We start from the raw sequence: 26,280 nt of genomic DNA, 5'->3' as shown, positions 1-26,280 counted from the left end.
CTGTCTGTGCCTCAGTTTCCTAATCTGTTAAGTGAGGCTATTACTAGGACCTAGCTCAAAGGCTGGCATTGGGGAGTCAATGAGTTAGCATTTGTCAAGAACCTAGAATACTTTCTGGGTCCTGGCACATGTTCAGTAAGTATTCACTTTTATTATTGTTAAGTCTCACCTTGTAAGTCTCACTATTATGGATAGTTCCACCATCTTGAGTGTACCATCTAACTGTGAACTCCCGCCCCAAATCCCAAAAAGTCTTTTTGGCAACCTAACAGTGTAGTTTCTTACCACTAAGTGGGGGGGAAGGTTGTCATTAGCCCACCCCCCCCAACCCTAGGAATATGAGCTTGGGCTTTTAAAAGCCACCTGTCCCCTTTCCAGCTGAGTCCCTCGCATGTACGAGTGTTTGTGTGGGCACACATGAATGCAAACACACACTCTCATACCATGCTCTCTCACTCTTCAGGAAGAAAGGACTTCACCACAGTTTCAGTTAATTCACTGCTTCCTGGTTCCCCCCACCCCAGGGAGCCACTCGGAGCATCCGTCCTTGTCGAATTCTAAAGGTAGCTTAGCAACAGCACCATCCGCAGAGTGAACCCCGGGCGCCCAACGGTAACCTATTTTACAACCGCCTCCTCCATCACTCACCGCCAGGCTCCTGTCAGCACCCACAGGAACCACTGAGCCCCGCAGTTGTCGCCAAGGCCCCACACAAACAGCTCCTTCTGTGGCCCTGCCCCCATTGGCAACCCTGGCCCATCTCTCCCCGAACCTTCTCACGACACCCACCCTCAAAGCAACCTCCCAGCATTTCCATAAAATCTGGGTACTCTGACTAATCCCTTTTCCGAACTGTAATTTCCCCCGAGGCTTCTGTCAGCTGGATGTGGATTTTGTAGGATTTTTAATTTTTTTTAAAAAAGATAGAATTATGGGGTCAGCACTTATGACCAACTCCTGTAGGCGGTGAGATCTATTTTAGATATACGGCAGGATTAAAGTGGGGAGGAGAGCAGATTTAATTAAGTTGCTAATATTTAAAGAAAATTGATGAACTCCTGGTTTACGAGTAGCACAGTCGTGAACAGACCCCTCATCCCGGGGAGGCTTTTTATTTGATTTGCTTTCCGTTTAAATCCTGGACTCATTTTATTTGTGTAACCATACTGTCCGTTTAATTGTCTTTAATAAGGAAAACGTACCTATGCTCGCATTTAATTTTGATTTAATTAGGAGGAAGTAATTAATGGCTTCATAAATCCCATTTTTCAGCCCCCTGGGATGAGAAACCATCACTCTTGTGTTTTTCGTGTTGTTTATGATCAAGGGATGGGGCTTGAGGGGGATTTCTCCTCCAGGGCTGGCCACACTTGATGTGGTAGAAAGAACTCTGAATGTGATGTCAGGCTTTGGGGCCGTCTCTCATTACCTATGTGACTTTAGGTGGGGTTTAGACTCTCTCTGGGCCTCAGTTTACCCATCTACACAACGGGGAGAGAGTAAGCTCTGATGCACAAGATGAGACATCAATGAGATAGCAGTAAAATGTCTAGAACTGTGCCTGGAGTGTTTTAGGTTCCCAGCGACTGTCCATCTGTACCTGGGATTTAAGAGTGGCTGAATCCTCCAGAAATCCTAGAAGACAACTGGGGGAGTCTGATGACTGTTGTATATTTTATTATTCATTTATTCAATATGTTTGGTGCTGTGCCCCGTGCTGGGTGCTGGGGAGATGGAATAAACAGCCAGATGCTTGGCCGTCAAGGAGCTTGCAAGCTCACACTCACGTGCACTCACACACACACACATATTCAACTTTCCCACCCCCTGTATTTTCTCTGCAGGCATTGTCAGGGTACCTAGTGTGTGCCAGGCACAGAGAGTTCTGACAGAGACAAACCTAACTTAGTCCGTACCTTGAGGCCCATGACAGCTGGGGACACAGATGTGCAACACTAGAAGTTACAGGAGGGTGTGGAGTAGAGGGGCATGTGTACGGGGCAGGAACAGAGCAGGTGAGGTCTCTTCAACCAAATGAGAGGGCATCTGAGAGGGCTGCCTGGAGGAGGAAACAAGCTGAGTTTGAAAGACAAGAAGGCATTGATTGGATCATGGCCCCTGGATCTCCAGTGGGTCAGGATTTGGGTCTGTGTGGTTCTTGTATCAGGAGATAGGGGATGAATTAGGTGACCCCTCAACCCCTCCTGAGATTGGGACAGGAAGAGGAGAGGGAACTAATCTACATTGAACACCTACTAAGCGCAAGGAGCTTCCATATATTATCTTATGAATCTTCAGAATATATGTGGTGAAGCAATATCAGTCCCATTTACAGATGAGAAAACTGAGGCTCAGAGAAGGGTAGCCACTTGCCCAGGGTCATGCACAGGTTGCTGGCAAAGCTGAAGCTGGTACAGAGCTGCTTCTGACTCCAAAGCACATAATCTTTCCTGATTTGTGGTTTGAGGTTCTTTCCCAAATGGTAAAATGGAGGCTTAGAGAGAAGAGGCCACTGATGACTGTGGCCTGCAGGGCACAGGGCAAAAGACTGGTGTCGAGGCCACCGCCCAAGCTGTGCAGCCCAGTGGCCATCCGGTAGCCCACTCCTTCCTCTTTTCTCCCTCACCCTCTGCTATAGGCATTGTAAGCAGACTAGCCAGATTCCCAGAGACTGCAGAGAAACCAAACTGGGCTTTGGAGTCAAACAGACCGGGGGCCATCTCAGTCTCTTCACCTGGAAAATAGGGATACGTTTACAAACCCCACAAAGTCAAGTTCGATTTCTGCAGATGGCCTGCAACACATGTCTGACGCATAGTAGGTTCTCAATAAATGAGAGCACCATCTTCCAGCCTCCACTCGCAGCTGAGAGTCCTGAGAAATATCTTCTTAGGGCAGAGCCAGAGGCACTCCCTCTTCACTCTGAAGCTGGGACCCAGGCAGGCAGGGCAGGTAGCCCCAGCTGGGCCTGAATTCATAACTCCCAGATCTTAGCTCCCGCCCAGGCCAATTGCCCCTGTCTGACTCTGCAGTCCCCAGAGAGCAGCCAGTAGGCCCCAGCGTGAGCGCTGTGTCATATTCCACAGAAGATGACATCACCACTAGGTTCTACTCCCTCCTCTCCATTCCTCACTCATAAGTGAGCCCTGCCTGGGGTCTGAGTCAAAACATCAAGGGCTGCAGGGACATGATGGAGACCCAGGAGATGGAAAGGGAAGGAAACAACCATTAACAGAGTGCTTAGGTCAATGTAAACATGCTCTCATCTAATTCTCCCCACACCTGTGCCAAATAGGGCTTGGTCTGATTTCTCAGGTGGAAACACAGGGGCTCAGAGAGGTAAAATTGACAAATCCATGGTCCCAATATTAGTGAGTGGTAGAGTCAGGAGCGTAATTCCTGCACTTAGCCATGTGACACAGCACATGACTTCCCCTCTCTGTGCCTCAGTTTTCTAACCTGAGAAATGGGAATGATAATGTTTCACAGGGCAATGATGAAGACTAGTAAGATTATAGCTGTTAAGCATCTCTTCGAATGGCATCTGTTCTACCACACTGCTCAGAAGTGTTTGCTGATGAAATAAGCAGACAACATATCAGACTGGGAAGCAGGTAGAGGCACCCCAAAAGGGAACAGAATCACCCCCTCTCATCCCATCTCCCCTGGGGCAATGGTGGAAAAAAACGCATAAACAGCAAACAGGAGAGACAGGTCTCCTCATCCTCAGCACTGCCAATGATTCAGGGCCGATGTCCTGAAATAATTTTATTGGGGGCATTAAACTGAGTTATGAGGTTTTTACAATCCAGCCACTTATGAGAAATCTATTAACAGTAACTGGACAGGAAGAAGTCTTCTCAGTGGAGCCCAGGACGGGCATTAATTGGGGCAATCTATAACAGGACGGGGACCCAGAAAGGTTCCACCAGACGCCTCCATTTAGTCCCCACAATTTCTGCTGAGAATCAGCAGACTCGCCAAAAAGAGAGAGATGCCCATTAATCGGCTAATGAAATATGAAAATGTTTATGGGCCATTCAATCTTCCAAATGGCACTTCTATAATCCACCTTTCAGACACAAAGTTCTACCAGCAGGATTTATACCCTGGCTCCTCCTGCGTGGCAGGGGATGGGCTTTCGTCCCCCTTCGTGATGACTTCATGGGCACCTGTTCTCCTGCTGAGTGGGCTGGGGTCCCCAGCACCCCAGCCTGAAAGGAACTTTAGGGATTCTCTTGTCCACACTCCATCTCCATGGAAGCTTAGAGATGAGCAGGGACCTGCCCAAAGCCATTAGCTTCATCAGAATGGATTTTCCTCTGCTTGAAGCTGCCTGGGAGATTTCGGCATTGGAAGATAAGGACTTAGGTGTTTCTGATTGCAAGAAAACAGACGTCTTGCTGGTTCCTCACCCAAGAGATCTCAGGGCAGTGAAAACAGCCTGGAATCTGGAGCCTAATAGTGCCTAGATTAAATCCTGGTTATATATAGCTAACATTTAGTAATAATATAATAATAACGATAGCTACCATTTATTGGGCACTCATTATGTCTCAGACAGGGCTTATTTCCAGCTAGTACAAACTGGTATAGTTGTACTGGTTGTTAAAATCATGAAAAACCTCCATACTTGCAGTAAATAGTCCCTCTCCTCTCCCTCGCCCCAACTCTGTCAGCCCCCTGGGCCTCTCTGTGATCCAGCAACCAAAGGGTTCTTGCCTGGCCCAGCAGGGATCCTGCTGCAGTACCACTGCCTGGGCAGTGCCCCCACCATGCTGGCTGCTAAATATTGTAAATGTCACTTGGTGACACCTGCTAAGGGCCTTGTATGCAACTCAGCAAACCCCTCAGTACCTCTGGGAGGAAAATGCTAATATGATTCCCATGTTACAGATGAAGCAACTGAGGGCCAGAAAGGCAAAGTGATGGGTGAGGATGCACAGGGAGGCGATGTCAGAGCCAAGGCTGGGCCAGGCTGCACTGTCTCTCCCTTCCCCTGGGCTCCTCTCCGGAGGCTTTAGGTGGAATGGGAAAGCCCAGTGTGGAGTCAGACCAGCTCTTCCAGTGGCCTGACCTTGAAGAACCCATCCCACTTCTCCAATCTTCATTAGGAAGTGGGATAAAAATCTCTAAAATAAAGATAGCAAAACCTACTCTAGCAGGTTTTTTAAAAAAGCATCTTAAACTAGAAAAGTACATAAATTGCTTAGCCAGTGCCTAGCACATGGAAGGTGCTCTTTCAATTAACATCCCTTCCTCCTCTCTCCCTTCACTCCCTGTCATGTGCTATGTATTGAGCCTGGTTCTCCATATACCAAGATGAGGAAGATGCCACCCCAATCTCCTGGGGTGCAGAGTCTAGGGAGCAGTGAACCTGTAATTCACAGTGAGGTCATCGACCAGCAGCCTGGAAGTTTGTTAGAAATGCAAAGTCTGAGGCCTGGCCCCAGACCTACTGAGTCAGAATCTGCATTTTAACAAGATCCCCAGGTGAACTGCATGCATACTAGAGTTTGAGAAGTGCTGGCTACAGCCATCCTACAAGGCTGAACATGATCATGATGGCCTGATGTACTGAGAGATCCTGGGGGCAGGGGGAGACTGAGGATCCAGAAAAGCTTTCTGAAAGAGGTGGCATTTTTGTTGCACTTTGCAGGATGAGTAGACTTTCCACAGGCAAAGAAACAAGGACAGGGCTCAAGGCAGAAACCTCAGAGCTGTGCATGCTAAAGGGGAGAGAGGTGTGGAGGTGGTGCTGGACTTCTTTGTGAAGGCGATGGGAAGCCACTGGAGGGTTGTAAGCAGGGAGGCCGTGTTCAGATCTGCCTCCAAGGCTGATAGCTCTGAATGCAGAGGCGAAAGCAGAGTCCAGGGGCAGGGAGGGCCCCAGCGGGCTGAGGAAACACTCCAGGCCAGGGATGGAAGTGAGCGTGGCTGCTAGGCCTCAGTGTCCTCACTAAAGAAGTGTACGTGTTGGAGAAGAGATGGGCTGAGGAATAGGCAGCCAATGGCATGGGACAGTGAGGCCAAGAGGAGCTTCCTCCTCAGCCTCCACCTTGCCTTCCTCTCTGCCTCCCCAGATCCATTCTGACTCAGACGAGGGTGACGGGGCCATCAAGTACACCATCTCAGGCGAGGGTGCTGGGACCATCTTCCTGATCGACGAGCTGACAGGCGACATTCATGCCATGGAGCGCCTGGACCGTGAGCAGAAAACCTTCTACACGCTGCGGGCCCAGGCTCGGGATCGCGCCACCAACCGCCTACTGGAGCCCGAGTCAGAGTTCATCATCAAGGTGCAGGACATCAATGACAGCGAACCCCGCTTCCTGCATGGCCCCTATATTGGCAGCGTGGCCGAGCTCTCACCCACAGGTGGGCTGTGGGCCCTGGGGTGGGGGATGGGATCAAGGTGATCCCCAAGTGGAGCCTGCTGGGAAGGGGAGTAGCTGATCCTCTGGGGAGGGACAGAAAAGACAGAGCCTGCTGACCTAGGGTACAGGGTACAGATGTGAGCTCAGGTGCCCCCTGGGGTCAAGCATAGTCCTGGACAAAACCACACACATGACTTCAGCCACATCCATGGACACAGCACCCCATGAACGTGGACCCGCATGTGGACACAGTGATGCCCTCGGACATGCTCATACAGCCACACCCAGTCACATATGTAGACACAGTCGCAGATCTGGACATGCCACATGCACAAGCCCAGCCCCACATACAACTCACCACTACGCTGGTACACAACCTCATTCATAGATCCAGTCCCCTACACAGGCACAGCTGGACAGAGTCACACACACAGGCACAGCTGGACAGAGTCACGCACACAGGCACAGCTGGACACCTTGACAGAGCCCTTCACAAAAGTTCAACTGCACCTAGACACAGCACAGCCCTTGGCAACAACCTCCACACAGACATAGTCCCATCTTCAGGCACACCCACCACTAGGAAGAGCTAGACTGGGAAACAGCTGAAACAGGGCCCAACCACACACTCAGACCCACGACTGCACACCCTGACCTAGCCACGCACAACCCCAGGCAGGAAACGGGCCCTTACGCAGATAGCGCTTCTGCACAGACTCAGCCATGTACAGAGACAGAGGCAAAAGCCACAAGCAGACATGAGCATCCTGGGGTCCAGCTCCCCTGGTGTGCAGCCGCAGACAGGCATGGGCACAGGCAGATGAATGAGACCGGCAGCTCTGTCTACAGCCCAGAGGAAGCCACAGCTCACCAAGATCCAGCCAGCTAAGGACAGAGCCTCACATAGAGATGGCTAAGCCCCCAGACACAGATTCAGTTACACTTACCTGGGTATGACTGCACACACCCAGGAGCACTGCACACATGATTATGCCCATAGAAAGTGAAGTGCACACACACAGAAATATATATCTCTGTGTAGACATCAGACACAACCATACTCAGAAAGGGTCATGCACACAGCAGCAGGACACTGAGGCTAAAGCTGCATGACTCTGCCTTCTCCCACCATGAAACCCCCCGACCGTTTCTGACCATCAAGGCCCCACTTAGCTCAGGGCTCCTGGAGCTCTGGTAGAAACTGGAGTCACGGGGTGAGGGGCACAAGCTAGTAGCTGCCATCTCTTTCCTACCATGTTACTCCAAGTAATCTGCAAGCCAGGCTAGACAAGAAGCAGCTGCCCTAGGTCCTAAGCCACGCTCCATTGCTGACTCGCTGTGGCCAAAGGTTGGATGCTGTGCCTCTCTGGACCTTCCGGCTCTATGGCTGCGTGTCAGAGGCCAGGAGTACTTGAGCTCCTGGGAGAGGGTGCTGTCAGCCCAGCTTCCCCAAGTTGGGCCAAATCTGGCAGCTTGCTGGGATAATGAGCAAGCAGCCAGTAGGGGAAGAGGAGGAGGTGAACCAGAGGGAATGATGGGCAAGGGATGAGGGGGAAATAGGGAACAGTGGGGCTGTGGATGTGAGTGCAGACTGGTGTACACACACAGGCATGCATGCATGCCTGATGTACATGTGTGTTCCACATATATATGCAGATGTGCACACACACCTAACCAAGAAGCACTTTAAGGCCTGTGTGTGCATGTGACATGCTATGTCTATATGAGTATATTCATTCATTCAACAAATATTTATTGAGTACCTACTACATGCTAGGCCTTGGGAACACAGCAGTGAAAAGGCAGAAGATTCCCTACTCTCATGGAGGGCCCATTCTTCCTAAGGAAGACAGACAATAAGCAAGTGAACAACTAGATCATTGGTCCAGTAAGGCTTCTCTGAAGACCTGGAGGAAGTGAGAGCATGGGCCCTGGGGGAAGAGCATTCCAGGCAGAGGGAATGGCACATGCGAAGGCCCTAGGGTTGAATTCTGCCGAGAAGAAACAAGGTGACCAGATCATGCAGCCATGTAGACCATAGCCAGGGCATTGCCTTTTATGCTGAACAAGCTGAGAAGTCAATGGAAGGTCTTGCTCAGAAAAATGACATGATCAGGACCCCATGGCTCTTTCATGAAGAATAGATGGGCAGAAAAGAGGGCAAGAGCAGAAGCAGGTGGCCTGTGAACAGGAAGTGATGGTGGCTTGGAACAAGATGGTACCAGTGGAGGTGTTGAAAAGAGGTCGCCTTTTGGATTTATCCTGAAAGTAGAGCTGAAAGCATTTGCTAATGGATTGGATATGGAGGGTGAAAGAAAGAAAACTCAAGGATGACCGTTAGGATTGTAACCTGAGCAATTAAATAGATGGATTTCCATTTACTGAGATTGAAGGAACAGATTTGGGGGATGAAAGGAAATTAGGAGTTTGGTGTGAAGTTTGTTAAGTTAGAAAAACGTATTAGGCTGCTGAGTGGAGATCTTGAACAAGAGAGTTGAATATCCAGGTTCAGAGGAGGTCTGGGCTGGAGAGATAAATTTGGATATTATCAATGGCAAAGACATATGGAATTTCAGAGCCTGGCAAGAACTTAGCATATAATTTTGCTAATGGGGAAACTGGGGCTCAGAGAGACAGTGACATGTCCAAGGTCACACAGCAAGTCCCTGACTTTCTAGGTCCGGCAGCCCCTACCTACTGACTTAAACTCACAGCCCTGTCTCCCTTCACTTAAAACTGACCTGCACATTTCTGCATTAAAAAGTCCAGAAAGGTGGGGAGAGCTGATGCTAGAGAAGGAAGCAGGAGCCCCATCTGAAGGACTAGAGGAAAGCAGGTAGCCTGGGAAAGGCCTAACCAAGGGAGTGATGTGGGAAGACTTGCATTTTGGAAAATTCCCCCTGCTGCACTGTGGAGAAGGGCTGAGGATGGGGAGGTGCCGGGGGAAGAGCAGCCTCATCTCCACCATGGTGGCTCCTCCATGACCACTTCACTCTCACTGCGACTCTGAGAGGTGGCAGGACTAATGGTAGCACCCCCATTGAGCAGATGGGAACACTGAGGCTCAGAGAGAAGAAAGTACCTGCAGTCACATAGCAAGTCAGTGACAGAGCAAGTTGCTGGGCGTGGCTCCCAGGTTGTTGGAATGGCAAGGGTCCTTGTTTCACAGGTGGGGAAACTGAGACCAAGAGAAGGGCAAGGACTCATCCAAGGTCATGCAGAGAGTAGGAGGCGGAGGCAGCCCCCAGTTTATGAGCACTGGCCTATGGAGACCCAGCTCTGTCTTGACTCCCTCTCCCAGCCTACTGACTCTTATAGTCTACTCAGGAAAAATGTCGGGAGAGGGGGGGACTCAATTTGGACCAGCTGGGAACCCAGGAGGGGGAAGGGAGAAGCAGAAATTAAATTAGTTTATTTCATTTGAGCAACTATTTGAAGGGGAAGCAAATCTGACACCAGGGTGCTTGCAGAGACTCCAGGCAGCTTTAAAAATCAGTCACAATTACTGAGCCTCCTGATCTGGCTGCGGAGGGAGGGGCCAACAAGCAGCACAGGGTCTGGGCAGCTTCGGAGATCAGAGGGAGCAGGGACGCAGCTTGGAACATGAAAGGCAGCAGCGCTTGCAAATTAAACCACTCACAGCTTAAAAGGGAAGGGAAGTGTGCCGGGGGGCCTCCGATGAACCACGCTTCTGAGCAGGGGCACGCCAGTCCTGTTAAACCTGATGCAGCCAAGTGGGTCCTGAGTTCATAGTCAGGACGCCTGGTTCCCTGCATGACCTTGGTCGACTTCCTGCCCCCTCTGTACTCCAAGTTCCCTTCTGAGCATTGAGAGAGTTCATTCAAACATCAGATGTTTATTGAGTGCCTGCTATGTGCCAGGCACTGTTCCAGGCATTGGGGATTCTTAGGAAACCTACATACTATAACAGGGAGAGAGTCAGGACAGAGATAAGCAAATGTATAATATGCAAATAAATAATTAAAAATATAAAACAGGCCAGGTGCGGTGGCCCACGCCTGTAATCTTCGCACTTTGGGAGGCCAAGGTGGGCGAATTGCCTGAGCTCAGGAGTTCGAGACGAGCTGGGCAACGTGGTGAAACCCCATCTCTACTAAAATATAAAAAAAAATTAGCCAGGTATGGTGGCATACACCTGTAGTCCCAGCTACTCGGGAGGCTGAAGCAGAAGAATTGCTTGAACTGGGGAGGCAGAGATTGCCGTGAGCAGAGATCATGCCACTGCACTCCAGCCTGAGTGACAGTGCAAGACTCTCTCTCTCTCTCTATATATATATATATATATAAATATATAGATAGATAGATATTAATATATAAATATATATTAATATATATATTTATATATATTAATATCTACATCTATATATAATGAATATTAATATGCCTGATGGTGTGAGTGCTATGCAGAATAAAGGAGTTAGGAGCAATTTGCGGGGAGTGTTATTTTAAATAGAGGGGTCAGGGAAGGCCTGTCTTTCTGGAGGAGGACATCTGAATAAAGATCTGAAGGAAGGGAACCAAGGAGCTCTGTGAAACAGTGGTTTTCAAACTTTTTTGTGCATCCACATTACCTGGAGGGCTTGTTAAAATACAAATTGCTGCCCTTGTCCCCCTCGCATTTCTGGCTCAGGAGATCTGGGCTGTTAGAAATGTCTGCATTTCTAACAAACTCCCTAATGCTGCTGGCGTGGAGACCATACTTGGACAACCACTAAGCTACAAGAAGAATGTTCCAGGCAGAGAGAACAGCAAATGCAAGGTTCCTGAGGCATAGCCTGTTTGTCATGTTTGAGGAATAGCAGGGAGGTCTGTGGTTGAAGAGTAGTGAGTGAGTGGGAGAATATCTGGAGTCTGAATACCTCAGACAATGGATCACACAAGACTTGGCAGCCATTGAAATGTTTTTGGTTGTACTCTGAGTGAGATGGAGAGCAGAGGTGTAATCTAATCCAGCTTATATTTTAAAAGAATGGCTTGTTGTCTGCCATGTTGAAAATAGACGGTAGGAGGCGAGGTTGGGAGTAGGGAGGCCAATAAGGAAGCAATTGCAATAGTGCAGCAAGAGGTGATGGTGACTTGGACCGGTGTGGATGGTGAGACAAGATGGAATTCTGGATGTACATTGAAGGTAGAGCCAACAGGGTTTGTGAGGGATTGGTTGTGGGGCGTAAGAGGCAGAGGAGACAAGGATGATGCTGAAGTTTTGGGCCTGAGCAACTGATCGGATGGAGCTACTGTGGCTGAGATGGGGACTGCTCCAGCAAGAGCAAGTTTGCAGAACAAATTAAGAATTAATTCTTGGACAAGTTAAAATTGAGGTGTCTACTGAACATCCAAGTTCATATGTCAAGGGGACAGTTGGATCTATGAGTCTGGACGTCAGGAGAGAGATGAGGCTAAAGATACAACTTTGGAAGTCAGCAGCAGAGAGAGGGAATTTACAGCTTGATGCTGAATACGTCAACAGGGAGTGAGTTTTGATAGAGAAGAATTGGACTAGACATTCTTTCAATGTCAGGGAGCCACACCCCTTCCCTAGGCTGTCACAACCTGACCATGGGGTGGCAAGAGGATTTCACAGGTCTCCCACACCCAGCTCAACTCCTCCTACTTATTCATGCCAACTTTGTGCAAGATACTATGCCTGGCACTATTGAAGATACCGAAGACAGAAATGAGAAATTCAATTCAATGTGCATTTATTAACCACTACTTTATTCTGGGCACTGCAGGGGATGTAAAGATAAGTAATTGAATTAAATCCACAAATGTTTATTAGCACCCATTATACACAGGGCCTCCAATGTACTTGGCTCTGTAGGGCTTGCAAAGATGAGTCACCCAACTTAGCAAACATTTATTAGCACCTACTTTATATATAGTCCCACAGAGGACAGAGAAGTAGTTGCTTTTAATTCAATAAACACATATTAGGCCTACTATGTGCATAGCACTTTGCTAGGTATGTAGAGATCACAGATGAGCAAGACACCACCCCTGACCTCAAAGTGGTAGCAGATCAGTTTTGTCTCGTGCTAACTCAGATCAATTGGTAGTGACTGTCAGGCTGTATTGAGAAGGAGTCTAAGATCTCATTCAGCCTTGGCAGAAAAAAATGCCATGATGGATTAGTGATGTCTGCCATGGGCAAAGGAAGGAGAATGTCATAGCACACATGCCATAGAATTGACATTGCCAGACCATGGGATTGGGGCTCAACAGAATGTGGAAATGGGCACTTTTCCACATATTTCAATTCCTCTGTGAGCAGCATCTTTAATAGATGGGAAAAGACTGTCTTGGTAGTACTGCCTGCACTTCTTGAGATATTCACTAAATAATAGCTATCAGCAAGCACTGCTTTCACAGAGCTATTTCCCTTATTCTCACAATCCTGGGGAATAAGCAGGATCAGTATTAGTGTCTTCATATTACTGATGAAGAAATAAATGCGAAGTGATTTTTCTGAGGTTCCACAGTAAGAGCTGAAGCCAGAACTAGACCCAGAAGCGGAAACCAGAACCTGAGTTCCTTGGCTCGGCATCCATAGCTTTCTTTGAGGAAAGAGTCACAACCATTTCTTGCACAAAACTTCGCAGCTCGAAAATCACTTTCACATCCCTAATATCATTTCAGCATCCTGGGGACTCTCTTGGGTTAAGTACTGACATCCCCATTTTACAACTATGGAAACTGAGGCTCAAGAGGGGAAGGAAAGTAAAACTGGGAGAGCACACTATCTGATTCTTAAATTTGGTGCTTGGGGGAACAGAGAGGAAAGGAGGAAGGCAGGAAGGAGTGTGTTCCCCAAGGATATCATTTGGAGAGGGCAGCAGCAGGCTGGGAGCCTCTGATTGTCCCGTCTGTAGCTGGAGAGAGTATAGTTCAGCAGCCCGCAGGCCCAAGCCAGGAATCAATCGCTGGTCTCTGCAGAGACAACTTCTAAAGATGTTTTTAATTAAAGTCCAGGAAGATCTATACGTGCAATATCTCCTTGCCTAGCAACGGCACTGGCTCTCACCACCCGTGCTGGGGGGAATGGGACAGGAGGCCTCTGGTGGGGAGAAGCAGCAGAGAGGAGCCGAGGCCCTGGCCCTCAGGAGTTGGCCCCATGGCCTGGGTAATCTGGACAGGGAGGAATATATCCCTGTCTCTTTTTGTCTTTTCCATCAACAAATCATTCAACAAATATGAGCACTCTGTATGCCAGGCCCTGTGGCCACATGGCATTAGGGTGCAAAGATGATAAAGCTACCATCCTGCCCTCGAGGGTCTAGCACATAGTAGGTGCTCTGTAGATGTTGAGAGAATGAATGGAATTGAATCATAAGCAAAAATGTTTGCTTTCTGCCATGAGTAGAAGGATGCTATCACAGATACTTCAAATGTTGCAGTCCGAAACAAACAAAGTCACTAGACTGCATAACAGAGGGCCTGGTAAATGTTGAGAGGACAAAAGAGCTTGTGGGTCTATTTGGGATATAAGAGAGTGCTCTCTCTCAGGAGGACATAGCAGATCCACACACACACAGTCAGGGGTTTCCTGGATGGGCAAGTCCATGGCCAGGATCCATAAGGAAAGAAAAGGTGAGGAGGGGAGGGTGTTTCATGTTCCCTGGAGACTTTGGAGGAAGGTGCAATGCAGCAGGCCCCTCACCCCACCAGGCCAAACTTCACCTTCCTCTCCTAGTTCCTCCTCCTGCTCTGCCCCCTCTTCCTGCTCCATATGTACCTCTGTCTCTGTTCTATTTGCTCTGTCTCTGTGTCTAGATTCCTCTGGTTTCCTACTTAACCTCTGTGTTTCTACTGCTTTCTGTCTGTCTCTGCCCCACGAACTTCTGTCCCTGTGACCCTTCTTTCTCTGTCTCTTACCCACTTTCTTGACCCCTCTCTCTGTGCTGCCTTCTCTGTCACTTGTCTCTGGACCTGCCTCCTCCCGTGCAGCCACTTTCCTTCATCTCCTGTGTGCCATTCATCTGCATTAGGCTGCCCTGGCTGGGAGGCTGGAAGCAGGGTCGAGGCAGCCCAGCCAGCCGGCATTCTAAGTGATGATCGAAGAGGGAGTTGGGAGGAGGGCAGCAGGGGTGGATATTGAGAGGGGGCTTGTTTCCTGTGTAATCTGAGCGTTCCCAGAGACTCGACAAGTGGTTTTTAATTTTTAATAGAAAGCATTCTGCACAGTGCTGGCAGCAGCAGGGGTGGGACTCATTTTTTATAAATGTTTGAGAAGCTAAATGTGAGCCTAGGGTTTCCCCAGACCCAGTGGGGTGGCAAAAAGAGGTAGGGAAGAGGCAGGTTGATAATAATTACAAACGTCTTCATAATAATGACACGTGGTCACCTCGGCTGAGAACTCTGTTCTTTTCCAAAGTGCTTCATCTCTTTCTCTCATTAATGGGTCTCCCACACCCAGGGAGGCAAGAATGATAAAGTGTTATCTCCATTTTACAGAAGGGGAACTGAGGCCCAATCAGATTGGGAAGTTTTTCCACAGCCACACAGAGCCAAGGACAGGGCTGGAATGAGAATTTATGTCTGTAATCCCTAAGCTCCACTCCATGCAGCACCACCCACTCCCAGAGCCAGCTGGGGGGCTCCTCCTGGGGGGTCTGGAACTTGAGTCTGGAGCCTCAACTGCATCTCACAGATAGCAAGGATTAAGGGATAAGAAAAGAAAGAATTCTGGCCTGGGATCCAGGACACACATTCCAATTCTTGTTCCACAACAAACCAAGTCAGAACAACCCAGAGATAAGGAGTAGGCAAGTCCCCTCCCTCCTGATGCTGGTGTCCAGGGGTCTCCCACTCAGGGAGGCACAGCCCCAGGTGCCTCCTGATGATACGGAGATAAGGGAAATGAATGAGCTTCTGTTAGGCACCCATGACACTCTGGGTCCTTAAATCCATCATCTCTAATCCTCATAGCAGCTCAGAGGCTCAGAATGGGCACCCCTTAATGTTACAGGTGAGGAAATGGATCAGAAAGGGTAAAAGATCTGACTGAGGGTGCAGAGTGAGGAAGTGGTAGGACCTGAAAGCAGGACTCTGTGATGCCAAAGCCCACCCAGTCTCCAAGGAGATGCGACGGGCATCTCCTCTGAAGAGTGTCCGACTTCTCATGCTGACTTCAGCTGGGAAGAGCTCTAATGACTTGGTGGCAACATCATCCTACCTGCTTCCTTCCGGGTGTCAGTCTCAGAACAGGCTCAATTTGTCCAGGAGGGCAACATGCTGGCTAGGCAGACCTGAGTTTGAATCTTTCCCTACTGCTTACTAATGATGTGTCCCTGGGGAAGTCATTGAGCCCCTCTGTGACTCAATTTCCTCATCAGTTCAGTGAGGGATTGGGTCTAGGGCATCAGTTTTTAGACCAAGAGGCACTTTAGATGCACTCTGGAGATTGTGAAAATACCTTTGCCTGGGCTCCTCCCCAAGAGTCCTATTTAATTGGTCAGGGATGGGGCTCTGCATCAATGTTATTTCAAGCTCCCAAGAGATTCTAACGTGCTGCCAAGTTGAGAAGCTCTGATTTCTGTGCTCTTCAAGGACTAGCCTTTCCATATCTAACATTCCACATGGATCCATGGACCCTGAGATCCTGTTTAGCCAAGAATCAGTTGGGCAACCCTTCCCATTCCAGCCTGGACCTAGGCCCTTCACCACCACTTAGCAGAAAGGCTGGGTGGCAGCACCACGGACAGCAGCCCGCTCCTGTCAACCAGTCCTAGCTCTACTTCTGGAAGTCTGGGCTTGAACCAGCTGTAGGGGAGGGAGAATATAAACCCAGCTCCTGTCCTTCCCCTCCTCTGCCCCCCTGCTCCTGTGTCTGAGTCCTCCCTCTCTCTGTCTCACCTATCTACTTCTACTCCAAGCAGCCCCTCCTCCTACCTCTAAGGCAGGATATATGTGGGCTTTGACATCAGATCCACGTGGGTTTGAAACCTGCCTCTCTTCTGCACCATGTGAACTTGTCAAGGTACTGTCCTTGGTGCTGAGCATAGAAATCTGAGTTCTCACAGTGATCCACGAGTTTGGTAGTATTCTTACTCATCTCACTAATGAGGAAATGGAAGCACTAAGAGGTTCATTACTTAACTTCACTCAGCCTCCATTTCCTCCTCTTTAAAGTGAAAATATTAAAAGCTTATCCGAAGGCCCTGTTTTGTAAATTCTATCATATACAAAAAGGGCTTATATCATAGTATCTAGTACAAAGTTGTTATTTAATAAATGGAAGCTATCTTTATCAGTTATTGAATAATGATACATAATTCATAATGGATTTCATTATTAATTCATGTTTGCACCCTTCACTGTGCATAGCAGTCTCCTCAGCTGTGAAATGGGAATGGTGCAGGGGTGTGCTGTAGTCAGCTCGTACCAGCTCACGAGAGCCACACATTGATTTTCAGGAGTTTTGTGGGCCAGTTGATATCATGTTGGTAGCTTGAAACTGGGCCATGGCAGAATATTTACACCATGGAAATCAGCAAACATTACAAAGCAGGGCACTCCTCCCGACCCCTCTACCCCTCAGAGCTGACTCACCAACAAACCACTGCATCTATATCACAGAGCTGGTGTGAAGTCTGCAGGAGACAATGGACATGACGCGGCACTGTGAAATATAAACTGCTGAACCTGTGGGACCACCCCGAGGTGGTCCCACAGTAGCTACAAGCCTGGCACCCTTTTGTCGGCCAATTCTGGGGAGCTGCTGACTTCTGAAGAAGGTGGGAGGGGGTGTGTGGCCCAAGGAAGCCATTCCTCTGGGGCCTAGGAATCCAGTGGTGAATCACTGACCCTTTACCATTCCCACGTGTCAGCATTAACTCTAATGGCTGCAATAAAGAATCCTGGATTGGGGAAATGATTCCATCATCCCCTCGGGAGTCCCTGGGATGCAGCCAGGGAGAGAGAGAGCTCAGCCATGTCTCTGGGGAGTCACTCAGCCCTGCACTGTGCTTTGCCCAGGGAGTGGGAGGGACATGCCGGGGGAGTGACAGGGAGACCCTCTCTCATAACAATTACAACAGCCACTAGTTATTGTGCACCCACCATGAGCCTGATGCTTTATGTATCTTCTCCCATTTCAGCACCTCTGTGAGGGAGGCATAATTGTGCCATTGTGTACTGGCGTGCTGTGCCTCTTGAGATGACAACAACCTGCACTTATTGGGTTCTTGGCATGGTCCAGGCACTGTTCTTGGTGCTGGACGTGGAAATTGAATTCTCAAAATGATCTCAGGAGATCTGTAATACTACCACCTTCATTTCACAAAATGGGGAGATTGAAGCACAAAGGGGTTCATGACAGATCCAAGGTCAAACTTCTAATAAGTGGCAGTGCCATCACTGGTTGTGACTCAGTACACCAGACCACTGTCCCCAAAGTCACTGTACTTGTGCTGACACTGCTTTCCAGAAGGGACTTGGCATCCCAGAGTCCCGGGTTCAAATCCCACCACTTCCTCACTCTGTGCCCTCAGTGAAATCTTTTCTCCTGTCTGACTTGATTCCTCACCTGTAATATTAGGTGGGGGAGGGCCCACTCTGCATCTCTGATATGCTATGAGGATTAGAGATGATGGATTTAAGTGGCTGGTGAAGCCAGTGTGTCATGAGTGCTCAATAGGACATAATTCCAGTCCAGCAAGAGGCACCTGGGGCTGTGTCCTCCCTGAGTAGGAGACCCCTGGGCACCAGCATCTGGAGGGAAGGGGCTTACCCATCCCTCTTCCTCAGCTTCTCTGGGCAACTCTGACATGGTTGACATGGAGCTGGAGTGGCCAAAGAGACAGGCGCATTGCAGGGACGTTTTAGGAGACTGTGGCTGGGAGGGGGAACCTGGAGAGGGAAATGAGAAATGCAAAAGAGTGAAAAATAAATACATGTGTCTGTCTGGAATGATCGAGGGCCCCGGGCTGGAGGCGGGAGAGGCGGGCGGCGGGCTGGGCTTAGCAGAATTGCTGCAGTAGCGCTTCCAGATTCTCACTCATTAGCCAGGCAGTGAACTGGCCTCACCTCCCAGCATGCAGCCCTGCTGGCCCAGGGAGCCCAGCCCAGCCCAGGAGGGGCCGCCTGGCCCCACCAGCAGGCACCCAGCAGAGGGCATCTCTCTGAGGTGGGGTCTCCATCTCCTTCCCTTTGGGTCATATCCTGAACCCCCAAGACTCACTCTTGAGTCTTCCAACTCACCCTCTTCTTTCTGGAAAGGTTTGGGTGGATTCAATGGCTTTGTTGGCCCCTCCACCTGACCTGCCTCCACCCTTACCCCCACCCCCACCTGGTGTAGCCTCACGTCCCAAGCCCTGCTTTCGTAAAATTGAACATGATGTCAAATTAGAGCCATCTCTGGGACAGACCAAAAGAAGCTCCCAGTTTAATGAGGCAGCGTCAAAAATCAATAACTTAATTGCTGCTGTTTGATGGACTTTTATCCAATTTATACTCTCCCCAGCAGTCTACGTGCAGAGCATGAGGAGAAGTGTGTCTGTCTGGGGGTGGGCTGTCTGGGCACCCAGGGGGAGGGGTGAGGAGGGCACCAGGGCCTGCAGCCAACAACTTTCCAAAGGGAAGGCTGGGTGCTGCCCTCTCCTGCCGGGGGTCAAGAGATACTAGCCTCTGACCCCCGATGAATTGGTCTGTCCCTCTGGGCTGTCCCCTACCACCACGATGCGGGGAGAGGAGGCAGAAGTCCCTTGAAGAATCGGTAGGAGCTGCAGTGGGTAGAATGGCCCCTGGGTTGAGAGTCAGGTCCTGGTTTCCAGTCCTGGCTCCAACTGACTGTGATGACTGTAATGATTGTTGCCATCATTGAGAAACTTCTCTGAACTGCTCTGTGCTGGGAGTTTAGAATTCATCCCCTCAACCTAGTGAACCAAGCACTAGGATTCGCCTCACTTTGCTGAAGAGGAAACAGACTCAGAGAGGCTGCCTTTCGTTGCCAGAGTCCTACAGCTGGGAACCACCCCAAGGGGACTTGAATCCAGATCTGACTCCATGGTCACGCTTGCGCCACTAGAAAGGCCTCAAAACAGGAAGAGGGTTAGGGCTCAGAGTGGGGATGGTGACCGTGAGGGGCTGTATTCGATGGCCTCCCGCAGGTCTCCCGAGGGTCTCCTCTCCCAGCTTCCCTGGGGTGAGGCAAAGTGGGGGAACGACCTCGGCAGCCCCAGATGACCCCTGTCTCGCTTGGTCCCCCGGGCCCAGGCACGTCGGTGATGCAGGTGATGGCCTCGGATGCGGATGACCCCACGTACGGCAGCAGCGCTCGGCTGGTGTACAGCGTGCTGGACGGCGAGCACCACTTCACCGTGGACCCCAAGACCGGTGAGGGGCTGGGCGGGGCCAGAGGCGGAGCCGTGGGGCGGGGCCGGGGGCGGGGCGGGGCGAGGACCACCCCAGACGTCTGCTCTGAGCCTTCTGTCCCAGAAGCTCTGAGGACAGCACAGGGGGCACCTTGTGCACAGCAGGAGAGTCCAGGGTCGCGGAGAGGGAGGGGCAGCCAGGCCCGAAGATGGAAGGACTGAGGAACAGAAAAGGAATGGGGTGGGGGGTTCTTCCAAAACTGGAAGAGAAACAGAAAGAAAGGAAGCAGCCGCTGTGGGTGCCCTAAAAGGACCTCAAAGGTCCGAACTAAGCGGCTTGTCCTTGGAGCTAAGTTGAAGCAGGCGTGTGAGCTCTTCCGGGGTCACAAGTGTTGTTTGGGGGAGGGAGGACGGCTGGTTTCAGCAGTTTTGAGAGCTCTGCCCACATGGCAGTTGTTAAGGACCTGATGGAAAAACACAGGCATCTTTAAGGAAGGATGTCTAAGACACAGAGACCTTTAAGGAAGAGTGGCTTCTTTCTTGCTTATCCCCCCAACACCACCAAACGATGGTGCAGCACGCCCACCCGCTGTCCCCCACTTCACTCACTGTGACATTGGAACCTGACTAATCTCTGAGAAGCCTTGGGGGAGTGCGAGGAGGACAGGATGAGAAGACTGAAGACCAGAGAGGTGAAGTGACTCACTTGAGGTCACACAGCTGGGAGTGGCTGCCGATTCCAGCGGGGTGCTCTCACTGCTCCTGGGATAGGAGGGGCCTGGCTTGGGTGAAGGCGGGGAATGAGATGTCAGACAGCACAGAATGTTTATCAAATGTCATTGTGAGGCTCACAGCCCTATGGGGCAGGAGGATAGGCAGATATGTGGGGATTAGGATGCAAGGCTTCTTGGAGGAAGTAGCAGCAATCTACAAAGGATAAGAAAGTGTCTGCGGGTGCAGTGGCTCACCCCTGTGATCCCAGGACTTTGGGAGGCCAAGGCGGGAGGATCGCTTGAGTTCAGGAGTTTGAGACCAGCCTGGGTAACACAGAGAGAACCCATCTCTACAAAAAGAAAAAATTAGCTAGGCATAGTGACAGGTGCCTGTAGTCCCAGCTACTCAGAAGGCTGAAGAGGGATGATTGCTTGAGCCCAGGAGGTCGAGGCTTCAGTGAGCTATGATGGCACCATCACACTCCAGCCTGAGCAACAGAGCATCACACTCCAGCCTGTCTCAAAAAAAAAAAAAAAAAAAGAAGAAGAAGAAGAAGAAGGTGTTGCCAGACCAAGATTTCAGAGAAGGGCATTCCAGGTAGAAGGTATGGCTCAGGCAAAAGTTGGGAGAAGCGGAACAGCCTGGGGCATGAGGGGAATTGTAAGCAACTCAGGCTTGGGCAATCACGTTTGTTGAGAGGTGACGTCGAGAGGGTGGCAGGGGCCTGACTGCTGGGGTGAGCCAGGCTAAGGAGCTTGGATTTCATTCTAAGGGCAAAGCTGGGAAGTGGGGTTGGGGGGAGTTGATGGATTTGGGTTTTGGGTTTTTGTTTGTGTGTTTCCTTTGTCTGGGGGAGAAGGGAGAGGATTCCAATCCATGAGCACAGTTATAATTGTATTTTCTCACACAAAGTATCTTCATTATTTTTTCTCCCCAAAAAAGTAATACATTTTATAAAACATTCAAACATTAAAGAAATGCTAAAGAGAAAAAAAAGAAAGTGCTTCCCACTCCCTATCACCAGTAATTGCAGCCCCAAAGGTAGCCACTTGGTGTATATATCCTATGAGATCTTAGACTCATTCACTTGAAAATATTAAGTCATGTTTAATAGATAATACATCTCAAGGTTCAAAATTCAAAAAGTCCAAACAAGCATTTAGTAGCAATTCTTTACCCCATCCAGTCCCCCAGCCACCTAGTCTGTATCCCCAAGGCAACCAATGTAATTTTCTCATGGATCTTCCAGAGCTATTCTGTACATGTACAAGAAAATAAGGTACATGTATTTATTTTTTTACATGAATGATAGCTATAAACACACTATACACACGGCTTGCCTTTTTCACTTAACAATACATCTTGAAGATTATTCCATATCAGTACATAAAGGGCTTCCTCATTCTCTTATATAATGGGTGTTATGGATACACTAAAATTTATTTCACCAGTCCCCTACCGATGGACACTTATGCTGTTTCCAATCTTTTGCTACAACGAAAAATGCTACAGTGAATAACCTCACACATACATCATTTTGTGCTTGTGTGAGTATATCTGCAGGATAATTTTCAGGAACTGGAGAAGCTGGGTCAAAGAGCACATGCATTCAGAATCTCGATAGATAATGCCGAAATGTACCAGACGACACTCCCGTGAGCCACGTGTGAGAGTACCCATTTCCCCTCCTCCTCACCGACAGTGCAGGTTCATTGATGACTACTAAGCAAGGAAATGACATGCTCTGGTTTTCATTTTAACAAGATCCCTCGGGCTGCTGCTACAGTGCTTGACTCAGAGGCAGGAATTGGAGCCAGGGAGGCCCTGGAGCCCAGGATGCCCAGCATAGAGTCCCAAATGGCAAAAACCAAAAGCCTGCGCCCTTTCTTGACACTCACTCAGACTCCTTAACCTACCTGTCTAGCTAGGAGACCAGGGATGATGAAGAATGCATAGTGAGGATTGATTGAGATGCCGAGAAGAGAAAATAGGGGGTGGCAGTGAGATCCTGCAAAGGACAAACCTTGCGGGCCAACACGAATCTGCAGGACTAGGTTGAGGGAGGAGGCAGAGTTTCTTTCCATGTAGTAGGATTTATTCATCTAGGCAAGGGGTACCACCAGCAGAAACAGGAGGAGTGTAAATTAAGAAAGCTACTAGAGCAGAGGAATGAGTGAATGTGCCCTGGAATCTGATGCAGAGCTAAAAAATTCAGCTCTAACCATATTGGCTTTAAGATGAGAGAAAACAGAGAAAGAAATATCTAGAACTTCTAGCAGGCCATGTGAAATACAGGTGTGGAGCTCCAAGAATGGTTGGGTCTCTTAAAGCTTCAGTTTCCCCATGTGCACAGGGGAGAGAATCATACCCATCTCACTTGATGGTCGTGAGGATTCAATGGGACAGTTAACTCATTCATTCAACAACTATTTATTGAGTGCCTATTATGTGCCTGGCTCTGTTCTAGGCACTAGGAATGCATCAGTAGGCAAATCTAAGGCTCTGTATTCATGGCGCTTTTATTGAAGTAAAGAATATAGAAGATGAGCATGCACACATATAACATAACGTCAAGCAGTGACGAGTGTGAGGACGAAACCTAATGCAGAGGAAGGACTTAGATTAAGACTTCACAGCCAGGCATGGTGGCTCACGCCTGTAATCCCAACACTTTGGGAGGCCGAAGCGGGTGGATCACTTGAGGTCAGGAGTTTGACACCAGCCTGGCCAACATGGTGAAACCCAATCTCTACTAAAATACAAAAACTAGCTGGGAGTGGTGGCACATGCCTGTAATCCCAGCTACTCAGGAGGTTGAGGCAGGAGAATTGCCTGAACCCAGGAGGCAGAGGTTGCAGTGAGCCGAGATCGTACCACTGCACTCCAGCCTGAGCGACAGAGCAAGACTCCATCTCAAAAAGAAAAGAAAGAAAGAAGAAAGAAAGAAAGAAAGAAAGAAAAGAAAGAAAGAAAGAGGAAAGAAAGAGAAAGAAAAAGAAAGAGAGAGAAAAAGAAGGAAGGAAGGAAGAAAGAAAAAAAGAAAGAAAGAAAAGAAAGAAAAAGAAAGAAAAGAAAGAAAAAGAAAGAAAAGAAAGAAAAAGAAAGAAAGAAAGAAAAGAAAGAAAGAAATCACAACAGGCCTTTCTGGGGAAGTGACCTTGGGGCAGAGACCAAGTGCAGTGAAGGTATGAGCCATGCAGATTTCTGGGGACCAACACTGCAGGCCAAGGGAACAGGAAGTATGTAAAGTGCTCAGCCTGAGCCCTGGCACAAAAGGATAGTGATGGTGATGAGGAAGGCTTCAGCCTGAGGAGGTGGGGCCTTAGGGTTGATAAGCTTTGGGGAGGTGGGGAGAAGAAAGAACATAGAAATAAGAGAAGGGCCAAGACTGAGTCTTTGGAGGTGGGGTGGCAGGGCTGGGCAGATGAAGGATCAGAGAGTGCGGAGGACATGAGAGTGGGAAGGACAGCCAGTTTCTAAGAAACAGCATCCCCCGCAGCAGAGGGCCCAGAATATGGTGACAACTGGGAGGCCACAGAGCCTGGGGGAGCAGAACAGTTCCCAAGAGGTCAGAAAGTGAGGACCAGGCAAGGCAGGTGAAGGAGTTCAAATGGGGTCCCTGCTCCAGAGCCCCTCAACTCTTCAATCTGCAAGGGTCCTTTCTGGCACATCCCAGGAAGAACCAGGTTTTGCCTCCCCTTGCCCGCAGCCCCACGGCAAGAGCTGCCCTGGTGCCATTCCCAGCCCCAGCTCCATTTCCCCAGCCAGGAATATTCCGCTGATGCGGGTCTATATTTAGCAGCTGCTGCGAGGTACAGTCTGTTCTTGCTGTGCAGATAGCAGGGAGCAGAGCCGGAACGGGGCCTGGGAGGAAGGTGTGAGGGAAGGGAGGAGGCGGGGCACCGCGAGACCCCAATGCCAGAGGAGGAATTAACTTGTGTGTTTTAAAGGCCAGGCCTGCCAGCAGACCCCCCACAGGGGCGACAGGGATGGCATTTGTGGGCTAATGAGGCATCACACGGGCTCCAGGGCCCCTTTTGCAGCATTTGGAAGGGACGGCAGGGGCGGCCAGGACAACAGCTGGAACTAGGGACGATGGGTGAAGACAAGGCTGCGGGAGCTGAGGCCAGGTTATAATTACCAGCCCCCGCCCACCACCACCCCAGCAGGAATAGAAATGTTCTCTGAGATTTCAAGATCTCTGCTGAAAATTGTCAACTGAGCCAGAGTCGTCCATTTTACAGGGAGGGAATGAAACTAACATTTGTTGAGCACCTTCTAAGTGCCAGATCCTGGGGTCAGGATAATGAACTAGACCTGGTTTCTGCCCTCACGGAGCTTCTGCTCCAGCAGAGAAGCAAATGGATAGCTACACCCAGGCTGTGAGAGGAGTAGTGGAGGGGCACTGGGAGTCAGCCAGTCAAAATGTCATTTGAGCACTTGCTGTGTGCCAGGCCCTATAGACACGAGATGAACAAGACCAGCATGGATCTCTGCCTCTGTGAAACTTATGTATGGAGGTACTCAATCCAGAACTTGAGGAAAGAGATCAGCAAGGCATCTCCAAAATGTGAGGCCTGCTGCTGGAAGCTTCCTCTCATTCAGTCCTCTCAACAGCGCTACCAGGTGGGTGTCTCCATTTTACATAAGAGGAAACAGAGGCTCAGAGAGGCCCAGGAACTTGCCCATGATCAGCTAGCATGTAAATGGTGGAAAGAAGACTTGAGCCCATATCTCTCTGGCCCCAGAGTCCTCCTTTTCACACTGCAGCCTATCTGAGTCTGTGCAGCCCCGGCACCTGTAGCAGGCCTTCAGCAAGACTGTAATGAATGAATGAGTGAACGGATGAAGTCAAAGAGCCAGAAGCTTTCAAAACAACTTCATGGACTGGTTTGGAATATTTGCACCCCTAGATCTAACAGAGGGCAATAGTCTCCACCATGCTTCTCCCAGCATCAGGAGGAAGACAGTGGAGTGGAACACAGTAGATAGGAAAATATGTTATCAATTCCTTCCCGCCCTGCACACAGCTGCTTACTAATGTGACTTTGCCACTGTTCTGGGCAAGAGGTGGAGTCTGTTTCCCTACCCCTTGAACTTGGGTTTGCCTGGGACTACTTTGGCCAATAGAATGTGGCAGAAGTGATGTTATGCAAATTCTGACATTAGGCCTTAAGAGACCTTGCAGCTTTCACTTTTACTGTCCTGGAACACAGTCCTGAGACTGCTATGTAAGGAAGCCAGCCTACTGGAGGATGAAAGAACCAATGTGTCCCTGCCGACAGCCAAGACCAACTGCCAGACATGTAAATGAGCCATCTTGGACCTTCCAGTCAGCTGCTCCTCCAGTTTAGGCTCAGCTGCGTGAGTAAGCCCAGACAAAATCAGCAGAGGAATAGCCCAGCCAACTGGATTTCTCTATCAGTCATCTAGAGCTATGTTAAAAAAAAAACAAAAAACCCCAAAACCTGGTAGCTTAAAGCAACAATAATTTATTATTTGTCACAATTTGGTGTGTCAGCTGGGCAGTTCTTTTGCTGGGGTCACTCATGCAGCAACAGTCAGCTGTCAGGTCCCTGGGAGTGACTTCACTGGGACAGCTGGCATGACTAGGCCTCCCTCTCCATGTGGCCTTTTATCCCGGGCTTCTTCACAGTACGATGGTCTCAGGATTCCAAGAGGACAGGCCGCAGCATACAGGGGCTTATCAAACCTCTGCTTTTGTCGCACTTGCTGGTGTCCTATTGGCCAAAGCACACTTGCTGATGTCCCATTGGCCAGAGTCAGTGTGGGAGGGAATGACCCAAGGGCGTGGATACCAGAAGGTGTGGTTCACTGGGCACTGTCACCATAGCAAC

General features: G+C 49.5%; 1 protein-coding gene across 1 annotated transcript in view; it reads left to right on the top strand.

Moving 5' to 3' along the window:
- The window catches only part of CDH22 (cadherin 22), a 134,462-nt gene that overhangs the window by 61,272 nt on the left and 46,910 nt on the right, over positions 1-26,280 (top strand). The window contains exons 3-4 of the mRNA XM_054467663.2: positions 6,084-6,378; positions 19,611-19,730. Coding sequence (XP_054323638.1) covers positions 6,084-6,378; positions 19,611-19,730 — 415 coding nt within the window. The remainder of the gene's footprint in view (positions 1-6,083; positions 6,379-19,610; positions 19,731-26,280) is intronic.

The sequence above is a fragment of the Pongo pygmaeus genome, chromosome 21, assembly GCF_028885625.2.
Source record: "Pongo pygmaeus isolate AG05252 chromosome 21, NHGRI_mPonPyg2-v2.0_pri, whole genome shotgun sequence".
NCBI classification, from domain to species: Eukaryota; Metazoa; Chordata; class Mammalia; order Primates; family Hominidae; genus Pongo; species Pongo pygmaeus.
This window is presented reverse-complemented; position numbering and strand designations above follow the sequence as displayed.